Source organism: Melanostigma gelatinosum (assembly GCF_949748355.1).
Source record: "Melanostigma gelatinosum genome assembly, chromosome: 9".
In the NCBI taxonomy this organism is placed as follows: Eukaryota; Metazoa; Chordata; class Actinopteri; order Perciformes; family Zoarcidae; genus Melanostigma; species Melanostigma gelatinosum.
This window is the reverse complement of record NC_136642.1, coordinates 8,532,446-8,555,166: the sequence shown is the minus strand read 5'-3', so window position 1 is coordinate 8,555,166 and position 22,721 is coordinate 8,532,446. Positions and strand designations below refer to the sequence as shown.

General features: G+C 42.8%; 1 protein-coding gene across 2 annotated transcripts in view; it reads right to left on the bottom strand.

Moving 5' to 3' along the window:
• Positions 1-3,230: 3,230 nt before the first annotated feature.
• bcam (basal cell adhesion molecule (Lutheran blood group)) overlaps positions 3,231-22,721 on the bottom strand; it is a 43,878-nt gene continuing 24,387 nt past the window's right edge. The window contains exons 2-16 of one of the 2 annotated variants that reach the window (XM_079275003.1): positions 17,763-17,890; positions 17,279-17,492; positions 15,446-15,519; positions 15,231-15,327; positions 14,916-15,098; positions 13,704-13,825; positions 13,355-13,496; positions 12,633-12,772; positions 11,292-11,433; positions 10,745-10,869; positions 9,816-9,957; positions 9,076-9,099; positions 7,002-7,143; positions 6,583-6,682; positions 3,231-5,225 (exon numbers count right to left, since the gene is read on the bottom strand). In XM_079275003.1, coding sequence (XP_079131129.1) covers positions 5,223-5,225; positions 6,583-6,682; positions 7,002-7,143; positions 9,076-9,099; positions 9,816-9,957; positions 10,745-10,869; positions 11,292-11,433; positions 12,633-12,772; positions 13,355-13,496; positions 13,704-13,825; positions 14,916-15,098; positions 15,231-15,327; positions 15,446-15,519; positions 17,279-17,492; positions 17,763-17,890 — 1,778 coding nt within the window. In that variant the 3' untranslated portion in view covers positions 3,231-5,222. The remainder of the gene's footprint in view (positions 5,226-6,582; positions 6,683-7,001; positions 7,144-9,075; positions 9,100-9,815; positions 9,958-10,744; positions 10,870-11,291; positions 11,434-12,632; positions 12,773-13,354; positions 13,497-13,703; positions 13,826-14,915; positions 15,099-15,230; positions 15,328-15,445; positions 15,520-17,278; positions 17,493-17,762; positions 17,891-22,721) is intronic. The other variant, XM_079275004.1, reaches the window with a different exon arrangement.

Genomic DNA, 22,721 nt, shown 5'->3' with positions numbered 1-22,721 from the left:
ACATACTCGCTGAAGCTCGGGCGGCGGGGATCGGCCGCCACTCGGTTTAATAGCACACTCACAGATACGATCAATGCAAGAAATCCTTCGTGCTGTGAGACAGATATCAGAAATTCAGCAAATAAATGCAGTCACTCACAGGCAGGTGTAACACACACACACACACACACACACACAAACTTACTTACTGAGTGCATCTCTCCGTTCTGTCTCTTATAATCACACACAAACAGGAAACACATTCGAGCCACACAGGATATTAAACCATAGGACTGGGGGGAGATAAACACATTTGTCACACAAGCGCTCTTTCATTATTAATCTCGGCCCACCTCTCAGCTGTACACCTCCACATTTTACCTCCCTTCCTCGTCTTTCCACCCTCCTGTTTTATCGCAGAGCCCATGCAGATTTATGACTTCTTAACAAGGCAGCTTCTGTTTCGTCCTTCGTCACCAATCACTACTTTCATTTCCTCTCGGTAACTCCTATTATACACCAACTCCTCCATTTTGCTGCGCTCCCCCTGTACGCCGCCTAGATTCTTCCCTCCTCTGCCTTTTTAAGTCTCTTTATCAATTATCTTCTTCCTTCCTTTCCTCCCTTGACACAACCAGCCCTCTCTACTAATCTCTACATCCATGGTGAACGTCTTCTTGCCTCATTGCTTTTAGGGTCGTGTGTGCAAACTGCATGAGCGCTGATTGTGTATGATGGAGCACATATTGTCAGCGAAGCTGCCACCAGAGCCTTGTTGATCCATCTCAACAGCGCTGCATACAGAGTAGTGTGTCTATTTCTGTGTGTGTGTGTGTATACTGGGCTGAATCCGAGCAAAGTGCCACTGAGTGGCCATCAGATCCGGGTCGAGCAGGCCGAGGGGACAGACAGCGGTTGTCATCCTTCAATAGGCTGACACTAAATGGCTAAATCAGTTTAAAGCTACTGTAACTAAAGCCAGCAGGAAAACTCACAGTGGGTAGAGGGAGGGAGGAGGAAGGAAGGAAGGGAAGGACACTGGGAGGGATGACAGTAATCCCTCTCATTGTCAGCAAGACTGAAAAGCACTGATCCTCTCAGAATCTCTCTCTTTCACACACACACTTACGAGTACACATGTCTCCGTTCTGACTCACATAATCACTTCCTCAACAAACTCTCAATCCATATCACACACTTATTCTGTGCTCATGATGACATTTCTTACAGTCACTAATCACGATTTCCAACATCCCAAAGAGCAAGTTTTAAAAAGTTGTAAAAGACGAAATAACACCATATTTCCACTTCAAATAAAAAGTGAAAAATGTATCAATGAAAGACACCACACTTTGTCAATTCAGTTCATTCTGCTACAGCCTTTCGTGGCTTGGTATGACCAGTAGCTTACAGTGGCTAATGTTAGCAAACATTAGAGTGCTATATATAAAATGAGTACGCCACTGACTTAATAGATCATCTCCACCTCTACGAGGAGAAAAGAGAAGAAACGCAACATCCGGTTCCTCAAAAGTTGTTTTTTTTGTGATATTTTCTTAGCTAGCTTGCTAACGTTATCCATTTACCTACATTCAGGAATCACCTGGTTTTGTTCAACGTTGTACGCATAGGATGTACGGTGTATGAACCCTGTAATCCCTGTGAGGACGGGGCTTCTCTAGTATGCAGTGCTAAGTGCTAAGCTAACAGGCGATGACAGGTCAGTCAATACCTTCAAAAATGGCTGCTTGTAAAACCACAATGTCTCCTTTTCTGTTTCAATACTTAAAGTGAGCAGCCTAATGAGTGATGTAACTAATTCCTGTTGTTGAGTAATTAGTAAAGTAGTGCAATTACTTTTTATTGTCGTGCATTTTTTAAGTAACCCGCACAACAGGTCACCATACATTTGAATGGTTTCATCACAAAAGTAAATGCATCTTACCTCGTTGTTCTCTCGTTTGTGGCATGTCTTCACGTCGTCAGGTGTCTTTATGGCAACTGTCCCCAGAAAATCTTGGGAAATTAAGGTAAATTTGATTAGAATTGTGTTTGTGTGTATTAACAGTGCTGAATCATTTATTTGTTTCATATTGATGCTAGAGACATTCTACTATCCTTACATAATAAGTTAGTGTATGTTGTTTTTTCCTTTGTGGAAAAGCATCTGAAACAGCAAATGTTTGAAGGTTTCACTGCAGGTGTTACCGCCTGAAACCCCTGGAGATGCTGACATCACGTCAATCACATTAGCAGGGGCTGACATTGACACTGTTATTTACAATTTCCATAAACTCCCCTTTTCTGCCAACACGCTCTTACAACTTCTGTCTTTGCTGCTTTGTATTCAGAGGTTTCGATCGATTTCTCCAGGTCACATTGATGGGAGGCATTTCATTTCCTAATGGAAGAGCCAGCAGAGCAGGGGGCGTGTCAGGACAATAGCGCTGATTGGCCCGTAACCAGAGAGCCTGTGTATGCATGGTGTTGGGCAAAATTGTTACAAATTGGTCCAAGGTTAACGCACTGTTATGTAAGCTTTCTGTTAGAGGGAGGGGAGAGAATGAACCAGCCTTGTTTCGATTTTCAGAGGAACCCTTTCATGCTTTCGTCTTGATTAACATTTGGTTTTGATATATGCATTTTCAAAGTCAATGGTGATTATAGCTGCTATTGAGTAAGAGTCATCCTACTAACTGTTACTTATCAATGAACAAGGCCGCACTGCAATTTGCAGATGATTGATCATCATTTCAAGTCATTTCTTAACATGAGAGCAAGTGGAGAGAACGCTGCGTCATGAAGTCGATGCAAAAACACGAGCTTCCTTCATTTTTCTGTTCTGTCACAACACATCATGGGATCAATCAATGTGGGGGGACATTTACATAATGCCGGTGATATCAAAGAGATTTAACTTTGGCGCAAGCTGGGAATCAATTCAGTCATCTTCTGGGAAGTGTTAAAAAAACAAAAACGGATGAATTACATCAAAAGCCGTTTGATTTTTTGATTGCTTTTGGTCTGGTGTGTCAAGATTTTACAGGCGATGTTCAATGGTGTTTAAGTGTAACAAAATTGTATCAAATGACCAGGCACTGTTTCTAGCTTCCATTCTACTTTGTGCATCTAAGCATACAGTGAATTTAGTCCCATTTGTGATCACAATAAAAAAAAACACAATTAAATCACAAAACAGTTTTCACAAACTGCCTGTTGCAGAGATGGGAATAAAAACACGGAGAATATAGTGTTCTGATGGTTTTTCTTGAGTTTTGTTTCTTTATAAATTCTACACAGCTGGAACCAAATAAAAAAAGATACATCAACACACCAAAGAGGTCACAACAGCGTACCACAAAATATACAGTAGACAGTACAGAGAGAGAGAAGTAAAGCACTGAGAATATCTCCTAAAAAAAGAATCCTCCTAAATACAAAAACGACATTTCTCTCTTCTCTCAGAGCGAGTGGAAAAGCATGGGAAAAAATGAAAAACTCAGTAGTTCCAAAATAAAGAATTCCCCTTTCTAAAAACAACAACTTTTATACCACATTATTTTTATATAAAACATTAAAAATCAAAAAAGGATGCTCCAAGTTCACTTATCTATCTTCGCCTGCCATCACAGGTTTGCTAACAGTCAATATGGCAAGATCAGTAGACAGACATTACAAAATAAAAGATAGTTGTTTGAGGTGACTTTCTGTTGAAAATCAAGGCCATTGGTTCCAGTGTACAACAAAGTAAAATGGCATGTCAGCCAGCTACCAAACCTCTCTGGCCTGCCGACAGTGTTGGGGAGGAACAGAAATGCCAGTATTGCATTCCTAAACATAGAAACACTCCTGCTGTGACACTCAGAAACTCTTCCATTTGGTAAAAATAAAAAGGTACATCACATACTCCAGCAACAACCCCCGATCCCTCCCACACCTTCCCGGCTTGTAAAAAACTACAGTCAACCTGTGCCAGTGATTTCTACGAGCAGGTGAATCTGTGACTACTGCAGCCCGTAAAAGTCCCAATTTTGGTGTCACGGGAAAAAATGACAACACAGCAGGCCACCGTTTGAGATTGTCGACCATTTCGCCAAATTCCTCCAATTTTACAGTGAAAATGAAAGCTGATGATAATTGGGTTTTTGGAGCAGAAATGGTAGCAATTACCGTCCCGGGCCAGCAGCTTAGTAGCAACACACTTTGAACTCCACATCATGCACAGTAGCCTACACCTCCTGCTTAATAGACAGGGTAATAGTGGTGTTTGAATTCACAGAGAAAACAGGAGAGCAAAGTGAACGATTGACGTACCAACATGACATACAAGAATGCAGGAAATGGCAAGAACAAATTTGTACAACCTCAGAGCTTGCTTATTCGGTGGCGTTGCAGCTGAATTTAAAAAGGCAAGGTATTTAAGAGAAAAGATCGGCATTAGTAAATGCTTGAGCTGCTTCTATGGAAAGCTAATTACCGGTAGTGGTATTGGAGGAAAAAACACACACAAACATTCACAGGTGGCAAAAAGGCAATTCAACAAACAGTGCGAGAGCACAAACACAGAGCTTCTTTGAGCGGAAATGTTACAGCTGCGTGTGCCAAACAGTGGGCAGAGGGATTTATTGTTGTGAGCGTGAATCATCACTTGTTATTGAGGTGAATAAAAGCAGAAATGGTACCGTGTGATCATTTTTCCCAATATACCCGGCAGAGAGCAGTGAATTTAAGTGCAGACTCCAGGGCAGAATAGACGTTGAGTGTTACACTCGCGGGCAGATGCGCACTCCAGAAAATCACAGTGGCTCATTCGCATTTATTTGGAAAAGAAAGATGGTGCCACTGTGTTTGGATTGTGTCGGCCATGTCTCGGTGTTCAGCTCTATTCTGCAGAGGAGTCAACCGAAGATGTGATTGGTGAGGAAGAATCAAAAGAAGCCGTGATAATAATGTCCATCCAGTGATGTCACATTGTGATTTTGCACACGTATGGTTTCAAACCTGTGGTAGCATAAATGGATGGAGTCTCTAAAAAGAAAAAGAAGAAGAAACTCCATCCAAAAAGGTCTACTCCAGGTTATAAAACAAGCATAACCAATGCATGTGCCTCCCGAGGTCCCCAAAACAAACCATTGTCCATATTCCACCTCTTGTTGCTCCCCACAACCTTGTGTAGTGACTAAAAAGTAGCCCTGTTCTCCTCCTTCCCTTCATCCCTCCGTTGGTCACTTCGTCTTGTTTCATCACTGTGCGAGAAAAACACACAAAGAACAATGAAAATATGAACAATTGGTTGTAGATATGATTGCTGTTCGTGTCCAATGTATTTTCCTTCTTTAACACATGTAGTACAATGGGTATTCACATTCTCGGTGGATATGTGAAATCTAAATTGGTAACTGACCCAATGCATCTTGACATATTGTCTATGATATAATCTTTTACATTTTATTTCACATCTTACATATAAAACGTATATGGTGTGGTGGCGTGGGGGAGGGGGGGGAATTGTATGCCTTTATTAGAATGCTGAAATGGAACAAGGGGAGATGTAGAAATGATGGAACATTTGATAACAGAAGACTATTTCCGAACAGTGTTCTGTAGCTGGCATTACAAGCTAGTTGTGTACTTGGTATGGTAAGACATTCTCCGAAATAAATGTGTGTGTGGCTGCGGCTGCAGCCTTTTCGAAGACAGCTTACGGGGGGGCTATGACTTTTTAATGACATCTCAGGAAAGGAAAATCTCTTGATAGCATACGGAGAGACCCGCTTTTACATCTTCTCGTAAAATCCATTTCAAAAGCAAAGAAAGTGTGTCTGCAATCTCCCTGCAGTTGTGACATGTCACACAGTTTGGCTGTCAGTGGGTTCAAAAATCGTATGAAACAAGACTCGCTTAAACTGGCTTTTACATCCCCGTCAAATATGCCACGACCATACACTTCACGATGAAACGTTTTCCATTCATGATGACATTTTCAGAGCATTCTGTACAGCTGTCACACTCCATCAATGGAGATGCAGGGACAGCTTTCTCAAACCTGCTTGCTTTGAATTAAAACTGACTTTCGACTCTCAATCGGCAGGACTGATGTGTCTGAAGATATTTCTGCTGACTGTAAAGCTTGTGTTCATACCAAATGGATCGCATTTGCTATGAAGGATGTTGTCGGCACGTTAATGTCGCTCATGACCATTGCGATAGATCCAAATAGGATTTCTGACTATTCTACGGCTTTTACGTTGCTGTTGCTTGCTTCTCCAAATAACTGGAATGCACTTTAAAACATTTACCAGCGAAGTAGAACAAATCCCCACAGAACATGATGACAGGCTGTAACACTTCTTCTTGTCTTCTGTGATAAGTCTACATCTCAGCGGCCTGACCAAAACATTGACGAAATGAAAAACGGGATTAAATGGAGACTCTGTTTTCATCCAATGCACTGTCCTTGCTGTCCATGACTCCCCGCATACCGTTAGTTTGTAGCATCAGGAGTTACATTCATGAATGCAGAAGTAATTAAGCTCACTGTTGATCCAGGTCCACCCCCCCCCCCCCCTTAACCCCTTGATGCCTGTAATCCGTTGGCCTGACCTGTTCTGTGGAGGGTCTCTTGTTGAGGAGACCGGCTTCTTCGTTAGCCTTGTCTGTCTTCATCTCCACCACGATGCCATTGTTCACCTCTCCACTGGCCCTGCGGAGAGAGCGGGTGAGAACAATGAAGAAAAAAAAAAGGTGTAAAAAACGGGAATTATTTGCCTTGAACAACTAATGGATGTAGACATGACCAAAGCATGTTGATTGCTGCTGTAGACAGCATTTACCTCTAACATTTGGTTTACAGTCTTTCAAATTTCTCTGCGTATTGGCATAGAGTGTAACTATTTTCTTTAAGGATTACAATTCAAAAATACGATAATACCCTCTTCCTAATCAAAATATCCTAACTACCATCGTTAATGCTCATTAACGTCCCCCCATTCCTTCCCTCCACTCCCCTCTTGTGTACTCACACTTCCTTCTTGTCCTTCTTGCCGCAGGGCAGCTTGCTCTTCTTGTTCAGGAAGTAGATGAGAGCCACCAGCAGAAGGAGCAGCAGAACACACACCACCACGGCAATCACCACCCCGCTGGAGCCTCCCTGCTGCTTGTCAGCTACAGCACCGCAATGGAGGGACACATGGAGGGAGGGATGGAGGGACGGATGGTGGGAAGGTGGAGGGGGGAGAGAGGTGGGAGGAAGGCGTGGGGGGGGGGGGTTGATCACAGTGGAGGAGGTGGGAGAAAGATGGGGGAGTTTTTGATTTTGGAGGGGCAGTGGTAGGGAGAGGGTAATCGTGAGTGTAGGTGATGTTTGATTCGTAGGGTAGGAGAGAGGGAGGCAAGGGGAGGAGAGTCATTTCATTTAGGGTACCACGGGAGGGAGACGGGATGGAAAGGGGAGGACGGAGAGAGGGAGAGGATGGGTGTCCAGATGAAGACAATGGATGGATGGACGGGTGGAGAGGAGAAGGAACGGGGAGTGGGATGTGGGGTTAGTCTAACTTTTGAATGAAACAACTGAAAAGTGATGGGACCCAAAAAATGGGGCCTGTATACTCAGAGATACCGACGAGACAGCTGGCCAGAGCCAGAAAACAACACCGAACATACTCACCCATTCACCTACACTTGTATTACTGTACTTGTGAGGACATGACACTACATTCATCAGATTTGATGTTGTTCCACTTAAACTTTAACATTATAATACATTTAGCAAGTGTTTTGAAGGCCTGTGTCCAGCAATTGCTTTTAAGAATACTTGTTTTTGGATTGGCTGGCTAGTGTCACTTAAAAGGAATAGTTCAACAGTTTGGGAAATATGCTTGTTTGCTTTCTTGCCAAGAGTTTAATGAGATGATCAATGGTTTTGCAGGGGGCTTATGTGATGGGCTTATGTAATGGATTTTTTTTGACGGGGAGCAGAGACTTCCTAGAGTCTCCGCTGGTTTCCTGGCAACTTCACAGTAACGAAAAGACTCCAGGAAATGTTAAACTGTTCCTGTAAAGTTGTGCCACAGACATAGTTCTGGTAAACAGTGACCATTAAAAATCCACCACAAGGTGTATTTAACTGTACTGCTGCTTTTCTCTGCGGCTAAACTGGCCGCAACATGAATTAAATGAACTGCAAACAAACTTGAATAAACATGCCGTTACATGCTCTGGCATACTGATGTAAAAAATAAAGAACAACGTGGAGGAATGGTCTTTGCCTCTGCAAATCTTCCTCTCTTATCTAATATCTGTCCTCTCAGCTACGGTAATACAAGTATGGATACACAAAGACATTAGCTCTTGTAAACACAAATACATTAATGCTGTGTGTGCACACATACATAAATACACAGTGACTTACAGGTCTAGACGAACGCCAAACACATGTGAATAGGGTTAGCGATACAGACCTGACTTAAGCACAGGGTTTCCAGAGAGCAGCACTTTGAGAGAAAGAGAGTTTCTCAGTCCCATAGCATAGCAACAACCACAAAACACACACACACACACACACACACCACTGAGAGCATACGGACACAGAAGCTAAGGTTACTAAATGCTACACACAGTACCGCGGCGAGTTGAAACGGCGAAAAGGAAAAGCGAGAAATAAGAGGGCAGTCGGAAAGAAGAGGTGACCAAAAAGGAGACACAGTGTAGAAACAAAGAGAGGAAAGGAAGGAATAGAATAGATTCCTTTATTGTCCCCAAGGGGCCACACAAAGTTGTAGTAGCATCCACAAAATATAGGACAGACATCATACAAAAGTTGACGAGAGAAGAAGAATAACAATATACAATATCCACAGTGTTCGGTAGCAAGAGGGGAAATATACAAGATGACAGTACAGTGGAGGGAGTTGGGTGTGTGTGTGTGTGCGTGTGTGTGTGTGTGTGTGTGTGTGTGTGTGTGTGTGTGTGTGAGATTGAGGGGCCGGGGCAAGAGGAGAGGGGTGAAGGGGGGGTTTCTAAATTACAGGGTCTGTACAACACAGAGTCCTGACAGAAGGAGGGAGGAGAGGAGGAGGAGGAGGGAGAAGGCTCTACCTCTGTCGGCCGAGTTGTCAATTGCTGCGAGACAAGAGGAGGAAAAGAAGAAAGGGTTTAGATTGCAGGGTGTGGTGCTGGTTAAAGAGCAAAAGAAACCTGGATTCGGTTGCACCAGCTATTTGTGAAACCATTACTAAAATTGCGTATGAAGTCCCTCCTGAGTTCTTAGCAATAGGTTGCTAAGAAACATCAACAGCAACATACAGTCAACAGCAATCATCTGTGGAGCAGCCATACATTTGTGAAAAGAATATCTACTCACATGGACAAATGTGGGATTCAAAGTGAGCAGTATTCATGCAGTTTTTATCGAGGGCAGAAATATCTGATTTTGCTATTATTGGCATACATTTTGGATGAATACAATTTCAAATCCCCATCTTCATAATTAAACAGCATTTTGTCCAAGTGTCAGTTCAGATTCGTCGACCATATTCCACGTTTCTCTTACTACCAAAATGTTAGCAAGCTAACGTTTTGTCATTTTATTCCGTGATGCATTAATCTCCATTTAGTAAACGCTAGAAACACCCGACACACTACTACGAAGTAAAGGTAACTCGGCTCACTGAGTTTGAACTTACAAAAAAGCTCAAAATTCTGTCAAATAAAATGTTCATCACTTGTTAATCTCTTTATCACAGCTGATCATTAAAAGCCTTAAGTGAAGAAGAAGAAGGGGAAGGAGGGAAGGAGGTAAGGTAGCATCATCGCTGCCGTCATCTCTTGACACTGACCTCTTTTGACAGATACCATGAAGTTCTTGCTATCTGTTCCGTGCTCGTTAGAGACCTCGCAGGTCACCCCGTCCTTCATGACCTCGGCTGTGGCTTGCAGGATCACGGTGCTCACCACCTTGTTACCTTCCACTGATACTGACTGGCAACCGATGAAGGGGAGCGAGATGGAAGAAGGACAGCATTCATTTTGACATATTCCCTCATCATTTCTTGCAAATATTTTATATTTGTGGCATTATTTTCCAATGAATATTTTTGCACTGATTCTTTCTATTAAGCCTGGTTCCTATTATTTTGCACACTGTCGTGATCATTTATTACATGTTTCCTCCACTGATTCTCACTCAAACAAGATCTGATCTTAAAAACGGTCACTTGTGAAAGCTTCATTGTCTCTTCCCTTTGATCTCACATGAATCCCTATTTGCTTCTAAAATAATCAAATCTTTCAGAAGGATCATGAAAGTTTGATTTCACTTTATTTAAAGTAATATTTCAATCACAAAGCTGTATTCCCCCTGTAAGCTTCTTTAAAGTTGCTTCACATAGGATTTTCTTTTCAACTATATCACATCAATATGAAATATGAGAATAAAATATTACTCTCCATAGTCCCGCAAGATGGTTCTCTCCCTCCTTTTTCTATTGCTTTTGAAGTTGAACAACCAGCCGACCAAGATCTTCAGATGTTATGAAAACGCATGCCTCACATTTTACATATTGACCCCACCACCCCCCCCCCCCCCAAAAAAACGCTGATAGCGATAACTGTTTTTACCTCTGTGTTTATAGTTTTACTCGTGTAATCCCTTCCAGGAAAGCAGCAATTACATCTGCTTACTGAGTGATTCGTGTTAATTGCACACAGGGAAAGCGATGTGGTATTTTCCTCTCCGTTTGTCTTGACTGTGTTTTTACATTCGTACCTCTTTCACTGAGGGCTTCCAAGTGAACTGAGGGGCGGGGGAGCCGTAGGCCGAGCACTTCAGAGTCACCATGTCTCCTTCCTTCCCCACCGTTCCAACAGCAGGAGGCTCGATCATTGGCTTTCCTGGAAAGGGTGTGAGAGCCAGTGAATTTGGGAACTTTTCCCAGTATCTCCAGTTGTATGAAAATAATACACCAATATATTATAAAATGAATTGACTTCAGCTAAATGAAATACATATGCTTATCTTAAGTTAAGGACAAAAAACACGTTGATTCCACTAAACTCCTATATGCGGTTGTGGCAAAGGGTGGGTAGTTTGGAAATAAATAATTACCCTTTGTTTACAATTGAGTATAAAGTGCTATTTAATTTGCAGCTCCTAAGCAGTCAGTAGGCTTTCTGAGTATTTCTGAGTATTTTTGTGTGTGTATTAAAATATGATAATACAGATGCTGATGTGATTGAAATCTTTACGTGAGTCTTGTCTAAACACAGTTTTGTTGGTTTTCCTGTGCATGTGTATGTTTATGCAGGGGTGTTACCTTTGACAGTGAGGTTGACGCTCGCCCGGGCTGTCAGTCCTGCCACAGATGGCACGGCTCCAACACACATGTACTCTCCAGCGTTATCGTAGGAAACATTTAGTATTGACAGCATGCCGTCCTGTGAGAGCACCTCAGAGCCCTGGAGAAACACACACACACACACACACACACAGAAATAAAACCAACTGCAGTCACCCCATCAGTCCGCAATTCTTTCTTTCTATTCTCTGCGCGTGAATATGGGAGTAGAACAGCATTGTGAATATCTAGTTTGAAGGCGCGCAGCTATGCTGGGAAAGCAGAAGAAGAACATTCACACACACTGCAGTGATAACAGATCAAAGTCCGTCCTCCATGATGAATCTGCCTCTTGCAATTCCTCTCGACTTCTTCTCATCGGACTCCTTCTTATGGAGAACAAACACGTTCTCTCATCAGAAAACACACCCAGGAGACACAACAATAGATACACAGGCTCCAACAAACAGGCTCCGCACGGGAGGAACATCATGCCCATAACAAGTGGAGAAGAGGAGATGACCACCAAAATACCAAAAATATCACCGCTGTCACACTGATTAGTGGTTTTCCAGTGTAACAAATTGTCTTTTCTTTGGTTTGTTAAATGTCGAAAAATGCATTTAGAGCAAACCTTTTGGAGTGCTTTCCGTTAACTGTTACCTTTAAGCTGCTACACACAAACTCCAAAATGTTTTAATTGTCGATAACTAGCATGTCTCCATTTTCACTCAGACAGTCATGAAAGTATCTGGCTGCTGCTGTAAAACTGAAATCATACATAACATAAACTAAGCAACGGATTTATGATGAATTATATTATATATCATGAGCATATGATACAATAGCTAACAGTGTATACTATTAATTGACACCAAATGGAACAAACACCAGCGTCTGCACTCCAGTTGCTGCAATTGGACACAACACAATGCAGCTTGTGTAGCAGGGCCACAACTGTCCTTAAAGGGAGCACTGCGACTGATCCGAAGGCTCTTGTGTTGGGGGCCAGCTGCACGATAAGTAAGTCCTGCATGTGTCACATTACGTACTATGTCCTATCCAATGACGAAAGGTTGCGTTGTTGAAAACTTTGCATCGAAAATGAACCAGAATGTCCAAATATGGATTCCCAGGAAGAAATGAGTTCCTGTTTCACATTCAGTCAGTGCTGTGAACATGTCAGAAAAACAGATTTGTGTTTTTAAACTGTTGTCTAGGAATGCTCAGAAATAATTCTGCTGGCACGTGAGCAAAAGAGCAAAGCACTGTATTCCTAGAAATACATCATGAGTGAGACTAAAAGGAGAAGGGGATTACGTTTGAGGAAGAATTGGAGCACACCTTTTTCCACTGAACAGTGTGGCCAGCAGAGGCCTTGGTCTTACACTGCCACGCCACCTTGCCTCCGAGCGTGACGACTTGAGGTTCGGCGGGGATCACACTCATTGGGTCGATGTCTGGCAGAGAGAAAATGGAAAGAGAGGGATGAAAACACATGAAACCTGAGGCCTACTATACATTTTAAGGAGTTAAAGAAGTGCCACTTGAAATCAAAAAGCTTCTCATAATCAAAAAGCTTCTCATCACTTTAAGAAGCAAGAATATAAAATGACCGTATGCAGCAGAATATCAATTCTTTTTTTTAAAGTGCAAAGCTAATGCAATTACTCTGATGTTAAGCCCATTTCGAAGCCAAAGTTGTTAAGCCTATTCCATGCTCTTTCTGGGATATCTCTGCTTAATAAGTGCGATAAAATCAAATTACAGAGTGTAGTTGGGATGACATTAAAGTAACAGATGAACTGTGAAAAATTGAATTGGATATCAGCCCCCTGAAAGGATTCCATTAAAGTTCTTTCCGTTGCAACCCTTTTAATTATATGACTAACTGATGAAAAGAAAGGCGAAACTGCACAAACAGGAGGTAAACTGTTCTTTATGTGCGTTTACTTAAATCTGCAGTTGGGTGTGTGTGTGTGTGTGTGTGTGTGTGTGTGTGTGTGTGTGTGTGTGTGTGTGTGTGTTTTTGGCTCACTCACAGTTGACAGTGAGGGTGATGGTTCCACTCAGGTCAGCTTCCAGGTTATCAAAATCTGTGGCTGTGCACTTGTACACACCAGCATCTGTGCGCTTGACAGATTTCAGCAACAGGACACCATTCTGACCAGCGATGAGTTTTCCCTGAGGTTGGAAGGACGGGCGGGAAGAGAGAGAGAGAGAGAGAGAGCGAGAGAGAGAGAGAGAGAGAGAGAGAGAGAGAGAGAGAGAGAGAGAGAGAAACTAAGATTTACACATTTTTATGAAAAGTTGGTATATATCCAGAGCAAAAGCAGAAAACAACAACAAAAAAGCTCTTTCTCTTCCAAAGAAACTGAAAAGCACACGCACATCTTTAGTGAAGTCAATCTCAGGCTGAGGGTTTCCATCAGTCTCACACTTCATGGTAACAGTATCGCCCTCTTTGATTGGCTCCGTGTTGAGACGGGAAAAGGTCGCTTTCTCAGAGGGATCTACATGAACAAGAACAGACATGAAACAGGTGGAAATTCCTTCTTTGGATACATTTACACTGCAGTATGTCATCAATCAGAGATGTGAAAGGCATTCCAGAGGGGATCTTTTACTTTCCCAGTAGCTGAATATTAAAGTCCATGACAGTGTTTAGCAGGAGGAAATAAATGCATCCAATGAAGATAACACGAATAGCTGTTTGTTGACAACGTTTAATTTCAAAGAGTGCATGTCTTTTGTTGAAGTGAAATAGTAACATGAGGATGGAGGACAGGGAGAGGCTGAAAGATAAAGCATAAATAATTCGATTCATCTCCTTGAATTTGTCCACCACTTTGGTCCACACTAAAATATCTGAACAACTTTGGTCGATGGATTGCCATGACATTTTGTACAAACATTCATGGTCCCCAGAGGTTGAATCCTAACAACTTGATGATCCGCTGACTTTTCTTCGATCGCCACCAGCATGTTGACATTTTTGGCTTTTAGTGAAACAAAACTATTGCCATGAAATGTTGTATCGGCATTCATGTTCCTCTCAGGATCACTGGCTTGAAATATAGCGCCATCATGAGGTCAAATATAAATTTGACAAATACTTTGGTCTAAATACCTGCAGACCTAATGGCTCAGATGCAATTTGTTATTGTTGCTAATTAGTAAATGTTAGCATGCTAACACAAAACAACTATGATGGTGGACATGGTTAACATTGCAAGGAGTTAAAGGCGTCCCAATTGAAATAAAAAACTTGTCAATACTTAAACAACTATGAAATAATGCTTTTAAAACAACTGTACTCAGAAGAACATCAATTCTTACTCTGAAGTTAAGCCCGTTTCAAAGCCAAGGTTAAGTATATTTCATGTTATTTTTTAGGCTATCTCCGCTTAAAGTGTCAAATAAAATCAGATTACTTAATTCTGCAGTTGTATTCTGTTTGATACCACTCTTATATCTTAGCTTAGCATAAAGACTGGAAACGGGGGAGTGGGGCATGCTAGCCTGGCTCTGTCCACAGGTGACAAAATCCACCTGCCAGCAGCTGCAAAGCTCACTCATTAAAACTATTGTCCCTCCACTCACAGTTGAGGTTGATGGTGATGGTGTCAGACTTCTTCTGTTTGATCTGGTCTCCTGGCATGCTGTACTCCACGGTGCACTGAAACACAGAGTCCTTGTCTGCCTTTTTGAGCTGCATGTGCAGAGTGTTCCTGACAGTGTACAGCCCCGAGGCCTCCTTCACCACCGAGGAAATCATATAGGTCTCTGACGGGGAGGAGGGGAGGGAGCACACAGATTACCTTCTGGTTGGCACGTGGATGCGATATTAGATTATTTTATCCGTTAATGCATTTTATTTGTTCAGGAAATTCGAACAAACAGCACGATGACGCATACTCTCTTTCCTGTCCTTGACCTCAGCTAGGGGCTGGTCATCTTTGAACCAGATGATTCTCGGCAGGGGATGTCCGTTCATCGTCACACAGGTACCAATCTGAAAAACGCAGGAGGGACAAAAGAAAGTCGACTGAAAATGTGTGTCTTCAGCGTTCACATGAAATCTGAAACGCACACGCAGGATGCGCATACAGTCATAGGAATTGCTCACAAACCTCAGAGTTGGTAGTCTCGCCCACAGAAATGGCCTGACTTGACGGCTTTGTGAGTTCTGGCTTCTCGGGAGCAACTGAGGCAGAAAAAAGTAGGGGGGGGGGCGGTTATCATTCCATTATAAATCACTAGAAGGGAAACATTTAGAGACACACACACACTCACTCCACTTCCGTATATGCAGTCCAACCCATATGCTTGCTGACCTTGTTAATTAAGTGGAGCAGTAAATATCCTGCCTCACATTATTACAGTGAGACTTGGTTCACATGAGCCGATAACAGTCAAATAACAAAAACAGCACTATTCTCTCACACACACACACACAGGTGTAAGTATTCCCTCTAGCTGCTCACTTGTTCACATGCAAGGCCGTCTTATCACTGCCTGCAGCTGTTGACTGCTTATAAAAATAAACAGTACATGGTCCTCTCTCTTGTCTCACTCACGTCTTTGTGTTTGGTCCTTTTTGTTACACTGCTCTGAGAACTGCTGGTGTATTTCAATAACCACTCCCCTTCCATATGCTGTGTAATGCAGGCAGCCAAATGTACGCGCAGTCATTTAGATGCACAATGAGGACTAAAACTCTCTTTGCAGCCTCTTACGTTGAGCCGAATAAAGGCTTTTATCGCACAATAAGGCATTTAAATGTTAACACCTTGGAGGGCACAATACACAGAGACACATGGGCAGGGTCATTTCTATCATGTTTTTGCTTAGCAGACATACTGTTTCCTCTCTTTATTGTAGGCTTCCCGAGAGAGAGAGAGAGAAACCAGGCTGTCACTGCTAACCCACTCAGTCCTATTAAGTTAAGGCAGGAAAGACACAATATAATTCATCCCCCAATGAGTCAAGTGGTCAAATGTGGACACAGAACAATTGCTGGTTTGTGAGACGGCTACTTACAACTGTGGGAATTAAGTACATCTAAAAGGGCCTTTGTCAAATAGCACCGCAACGCGTTGAGGTATTGTCCAGCACTGACTGGTCCATTCACAATTAATAGCTCATTTTATGAGAGTGCTTTCAACCTCAGAGCCTCTGAGTGCATAAATGTTAATGGTTAACTTGGAAGTTCTTTTTTTTTTCCAAGTGGGATCTTGACTAAAGAAAGGGTTGTTTTGCTATTCTCCCGACACAAATCCTCCCTCTTTAGAGTGATCGATTAGTCCAATCAAAAAGGCAAATGAATAGTATTTATTTTGGTTATACCGCTAAATGCTAAGTATGATTGATGTCGGCTCGGGGGTGGCCCAGGGAGGGGAAAAGGACACCGCGGCCTGCAGAAAGGGTCAGCCCTTGGCGACTTGGTGATAAATCTGGACCGTTATTAAGGTGAGATATGAGACATGACAGGTGTGATTGAACTATTCATCAATTGTGTCAAGAGTGATTAGATTGTTAATTGACCTCTGGGGAACTTATCAAAGGAGATCGGTAACCCCAGGCTTTGAAAAAGGTTCTTACGTCTTCCACACAGAAGGAAAATATCAGCTGAAGCCTGCTCCTTTTCTGACACATGTGGACAATTGTGACAAATCATACTTTATGATATCCGACCATATATAGAGGTTCTATAAAGAGGTTGTCCACGGAGTAACTTAGAGTACGGTATGTGTGAAAAGCAATCTGCAAAATTAATTACATGCATTAGGTACAATTAAGCCAGTTCTAAATGAAAGTATGCATGAATACACACGCAGATCTGATTAAAGCCGTAAACCTTTGGTGGCAGTGACAGAAACAAACCAAGTCATGAGTTCCACTCATTAAAGCTGTGTTAGTAAAGGGGGATCCTCTTTGAGGTGAAACAACACTGGCAGACTCACAGAAGACTTTGAGCATAGTGGTGGCCTCTCCAACCCCAGCGGTGCCGGCGGTGACCTGGCAGTAGAAGTCAAGCTGGTCAGAGGGTTGAACCGAGGAGATGGTCAAGGAGAAGTCTTTTTCGATCGTGACCCGCCCAGTCAGGGGGGTGCCGTCATCGCTTTTTCCCTCGCCACCCTGGGAGAAAGCCACGCGCTTCCTGGTTCCATGCTCCTCCTGGATGTACGGACAGGTCGAGGCAGATGTAGAAAGAGGGTGGATGGAACACGAGGAGTAATGGAAGAAGGAGAAATAAGACAAAGAAACAGCAATCAGTAAGAGAAAATGCAAATAAATAAAATAATAAAAACAAAGGATTTGTTTTTTTTTACAGTGCAGTCATTTATGAAGCATTTCTAACAGTTGGATATGACAAGCTTTGACGGCCGGAATTTTTTTTTTTTCCAGTCGATGGATAGAGAACATTATTAACTGGAAATGACTTACAATGTACCACTCCACGACGGTGTTGCTTGGTGTTGGTGACACAGTATAGGTGCAGGGCAATTTGGCAGTCTCTCCTTTCAACACTTCCACTTTAGTAGTCACGTTCACGGTCACAGCACCACTGCAAACTGCAGAGAAAAACACACAAAGACAGAGAGAAAGAATATGACGAATGGCTCAAGCATAGAAAGCCACAAAGAATGGTTATAATGTGCTAACGTGTTGCATTGATACCAGACATGACAGGCCGGTACACAAAAAGTCTGCCTCCAAACAGTCGACAGCAGCCATTCGCTGCAAAGGATAGCGCGCTACAAGTATCAGTATTCCCTTGAAGGTCTATGAACAGCAGTAAAAGCTGTTAAGGGACCCAGAGGGAAGCTGGAGGGCCCTCGTCACTGTCGGCGTCCTCCATTTAATAGAGACATTAGGATGCACAAATTGTCCCATATAACAATGGGAGCAAGTAGCAGCTAAGGCACAAGATGGACCCAAACTGGTTCCAGCGGGAATAGGGAACGGTATAGCTCTCTTAACTCTCTGTGCAGCCTAGCTATGGAGAAACAACGTGACAAGGAGATTGCATTACGCAGAGGAAAGGCGGGGGAAAGAGGAAGGGGTAAGACGGAGAGCTAGAGGAAGGGAAGGAGCTCCATTTCTGCTAATGAAGTCACGGCAGCACATACAGTGTCATAAATCCTGGTACAGTGACACATGGAGTCCACTGTGTGGTGAGCGGGAGGCTCTAATGTTGGGAAAGAAAGGACAATTTCGTAGGTGAAGTTGTTTCAATCTTTGACCATCAAATCAAAAAAAGTAAGCCATCATGATATGGACGGACGCTTGGCAGGCTTGTATGACAACCTCTTTTTATCAAGACAATAATGGATGCATCAGGAAAGCAACAGAAACACTGCAAACACTGTTAAAAACCCCACAGATCTACACCCAATTCAGTATTTATATTCTGGACACATGTGTAGCTGATGAACAACCCAGACCCACACTAAATTAATCATGTCGTCAATTTCTGGACGACAAAATCGACACGTAAATGATTTATTTGTTGTGCGAAACTTGCCAGAGTGGGGAGGACGGACTTCTGGGAATGCTAGCTGTTTGACGGGGTAGTTTATAATAACGGGGCAGAGAAATGCAGGAGGGAGAGATAAAAGAGTGTTTTGCTCAAAATGTCTAAAGCGAGACGAGTTGAGCTGAGGGACGGCCACCTTGTTATCGCTTCACTGTGAGGAAGAAAGAAGGCGAAGGATGGAAGGAAAAGAGAGAAGGCTGAGAGTTCATAAAGAGGAGATAACAGGGAGTGCTGTCAAAAATACACACTGAGGGTTAGTGAGACACATTCCACCAGGGTCAGATGAGATTCACCGTGACCCACAAACCACACAGAGGTCAAGGGTCAGTCAAGCGTTGAAAGACATCATGGCTCTTTCCACCGTTCTTTCACTTCTTGATTTACTTTTTCACTTCCCTTCTCTATTTTCATCCCGCCACTGATTTGCCTTTTTCATCCACTCTCTTTAAATATTGTGTTCCATAAGCTCAGCTCTCAAGTGAGACATTCGTTTTTGCAAACCAAGTCTCATGTTCCGAGGCTGCAAGAGGGATGTCGCCCCAAAAGAAAATCCTCCTCTGTTTCCACGCCAACACAAACAGCGAGCCAGACAAGCAAACGTGCAAAATGTGTGAGTAAACCAAGAGCTGCGCTTTCAGGCAGGCACTCAGGATTTAAGAGTCCTGTTAAGTGGTGCATGGGAAAAATAGACACACACACACACACACACATACCACATTAAATCAAGTGACTTGCTGGCAAATGCACAGAAAGCCCAAATCTCAACTCAGTTACTCAAGTAATTTGGTTTTGGGAAAACACTTGTTTACACAAATCTCCAAATTAAAGAGACAGCTCAGCCCAAAATAAGAAAATAGATATTTTTCCTCCTCACTCCAGAGCTCCTTATCAACGTAATTGATTTGGTGTGAGTTTTTGTATACAATGGGACTATATGGCACTTTACTGTATGTATGATGCTCAAAGCACCAAAAAACAAACATTTTAAAATCTCAGCATCAAAGCCTTTTGCCAGAAAAACAATCTAGATTGATATGTGATATGAAAAATATGTTGTTTTTTGTTTTAGGAACTGAGATATAATTACATTTTCATCTGCTGGGTGCACATTTGTTAGCTGTTATACTTGCAAGTAATACAAAACGCATCACTTTCACTTCCTGTGCAATAACAGCATTATTCTTGGGTCATATTTTATGCACATTTTTCAGTCTCCGACACAATTTTGCCAGACATAATGGACTATGATTAAAATAGCTGAATCCTCACTTTTAGATCAGCTTCATTTTTCATGGGATAATAATAGTCCCCTACTGGTGTCAGCAACACTGAACAAACAATGGTTTGGATGTCTATGATTTAATTGCTTCGTATCTGACATAAGCTAGACGTGTTTGTTTTTTTGTTAACTGGGTTTGCTCAGTTGCTGGGTTGCATGCGGGTAAAAAAAAGCAACTGAGAGACACTTAAAGCAACGATATGTGCTGAAAATGTAGATCAACAGAGTCCATCTGCACCTCATCTTTCTTTCTCTGCAGACCTCTTCCTCTTCCCCCTCCCTATATCGCTCATTTGATTTTATTGTCACTCTCACCCTTGGGGTGTCATTCACAATATGTTGTGGTCCAGAGTGATCAGTCAGGCTGCTGCTCTGTGCTTTACACATGAGGCAGATGGACAGACAGAGACGGACAATTGAAGCATAATTAGGGAAGTCCTCTGTCCAATCGGAGTCTAGAGCAGTGTGTTTGTGCATTTAGAGACACATGCTGTTGGGTGTCACTGTGTGTGTGTGAGAGAGAGAGAGAGAGAGAGAGAGAGAGAGAGAGAGAGAGAGAGAGAGAGAGAGAGAGAGAGAGAGAGAGAGGCCAGGGCTGTTGGGAGTGGGGGGGGGGGCTGCTAGCTTCATGGGGGTCTCATTAGCTGGCGCAGGCCAGATAATCGGATTTAGCCAAAGAGGGGGAAAGTGTGTGTGAGGTGGTGTGTGATGGGGTGCGTGACCGGGTAGAAAGACAGATGGGAACGAGACGGTCAGACTGTGACCTGTACACACACACACACACACTCTTACAGTACATCTACAATGCATGTGATATTTATGAGTCACTGAATGAATCACCCCAAAAAGTTACGGTTAAGTACAGTGTGTGTCGGGGGAAAAAAAGACCCAAGTCTGCAGTCAAAGCGGCGTGGCAGAGTGAAGACCCAGAGAGTCGTGTCAGTCCCACATCTACTGAAAAGTTAATGTGAAACCATCTTCAATACTCTCTCTGTGTCTCTTTCTGCCTGCATCTCTTTCATACACACACACACACACCGACACACACGAGGCGAGCGCCCCTCATCATGAAAAGAACCAGCTGGATCCTCTCTGTCCTGTCCTCTTTTCCTCTCTTGTTCTCCCCCTCACCTACTGTCGTATTCTGGACATCAAACCAGGAGCCTCTTTCTCTCTCCGACTCTCCTCTTTTTATCCCTTATTCTCAAAGAGCATTCTTTAATACCCAGTGCACAAACTCACTTCTGTGTCTGGTCTGCGCATGTGCGTGTTTGAAAGACGGAAAGAGAATGCAAGACAGCACAAAGACACAAAGGAAATAAGAAAAAGAGGGAGAATGAAAGGGTGAGAGAATAACTACAGCGTGCGTGGAAACTCAGTCTTACCTACATGACTGTCACCCAACTACAACCTCTTTATGAAGCCACCATGAACCTCCTTTCACTGATAGTGCCCTGCTTTGTCTCCCTACGAACCCAAACACCCCTCCGCATAAAGTAATGGCTGTTCTGGGTAACTCAGCTTCATTTAATTCTACTGTATACACGAGATGACGGTGCTAGGGGTGTGAGGAAAGTGTGTTGGATCACAGTCAGCAGGCGTTACGGAGATCGAGCGTGCACATCTGCATCAGTGCCAACACTGTGACGAGAGTACGGAAGAATTAATCCATTCTGTGAGTCTGTAAAGTTCAAGAGTAGTATGTGACCCGACAGACGAGGAATGTCCCGTGTGTACCTGTGTCCATGTGTTTGTGTGTGTGTGTGTGTGTGTGGCTTCTAACAGGATTAGTGTGTTCGACTGTTGGCAAAGCAAACAGCGTCCTGTCGCTTCAATGTCACGAGAGCTGAGTCACCTTCAGCACGCGGTCATTGAAAAAACGACACCGAAAAATAACTTCCTCCTTTTTATCCATCACTCTCGCCTGATCAGCCCCTCTTATGATGATTTTTCAATAGCTACATACATACTTTATCATTCAGGGCTTACAGAGCCTGCATGCATCGGCTGTGCATTCAGGTCGCAAGGGTTAATCAATTAGTTGTCAACTATTAAATAATCTGCAACTTGTTTTGATAATCAATTATTTGGTTTGAAAAAAGTCAATATTCTCTGATTCCATTTTTCTGTTTCTTTACTCCTCTGGGATAGCAAAATGAAAATCTTTGATTGTAAAATAAAAGAAGCCATAAAACATAAAATGTATTTTAAGTCCAATGTGATGCCATCAATTTGCTTGTTTTGTCTGATCAACACTCCAAAACCGAAAGATATTATAGAAGCCAATAAAGGCAGCAAAGCCTCACAATTGAGGAAGGAGACGCATGCACGTTTCTATATTCTCAAAAATAGTTGCAGATTCATTTTCTTTAGCTCGACACCAATAAATATTCATATTTTCAGCAAAAGCAGACATATTGCTTCTTAAGACCCGTTTCTCTCCTGCAGGGTTCACCAGGAGTCTCACTCTCCATCACAACGTGAGTTGTGAGTTTCATTTTAAAACTAAAAATCTCAGAGATGTCCCCAAGAGGGCCAGCTATGAGGCGGAACAATAAACAGAAAGAGGCTCTTCAATGGGTGCTCA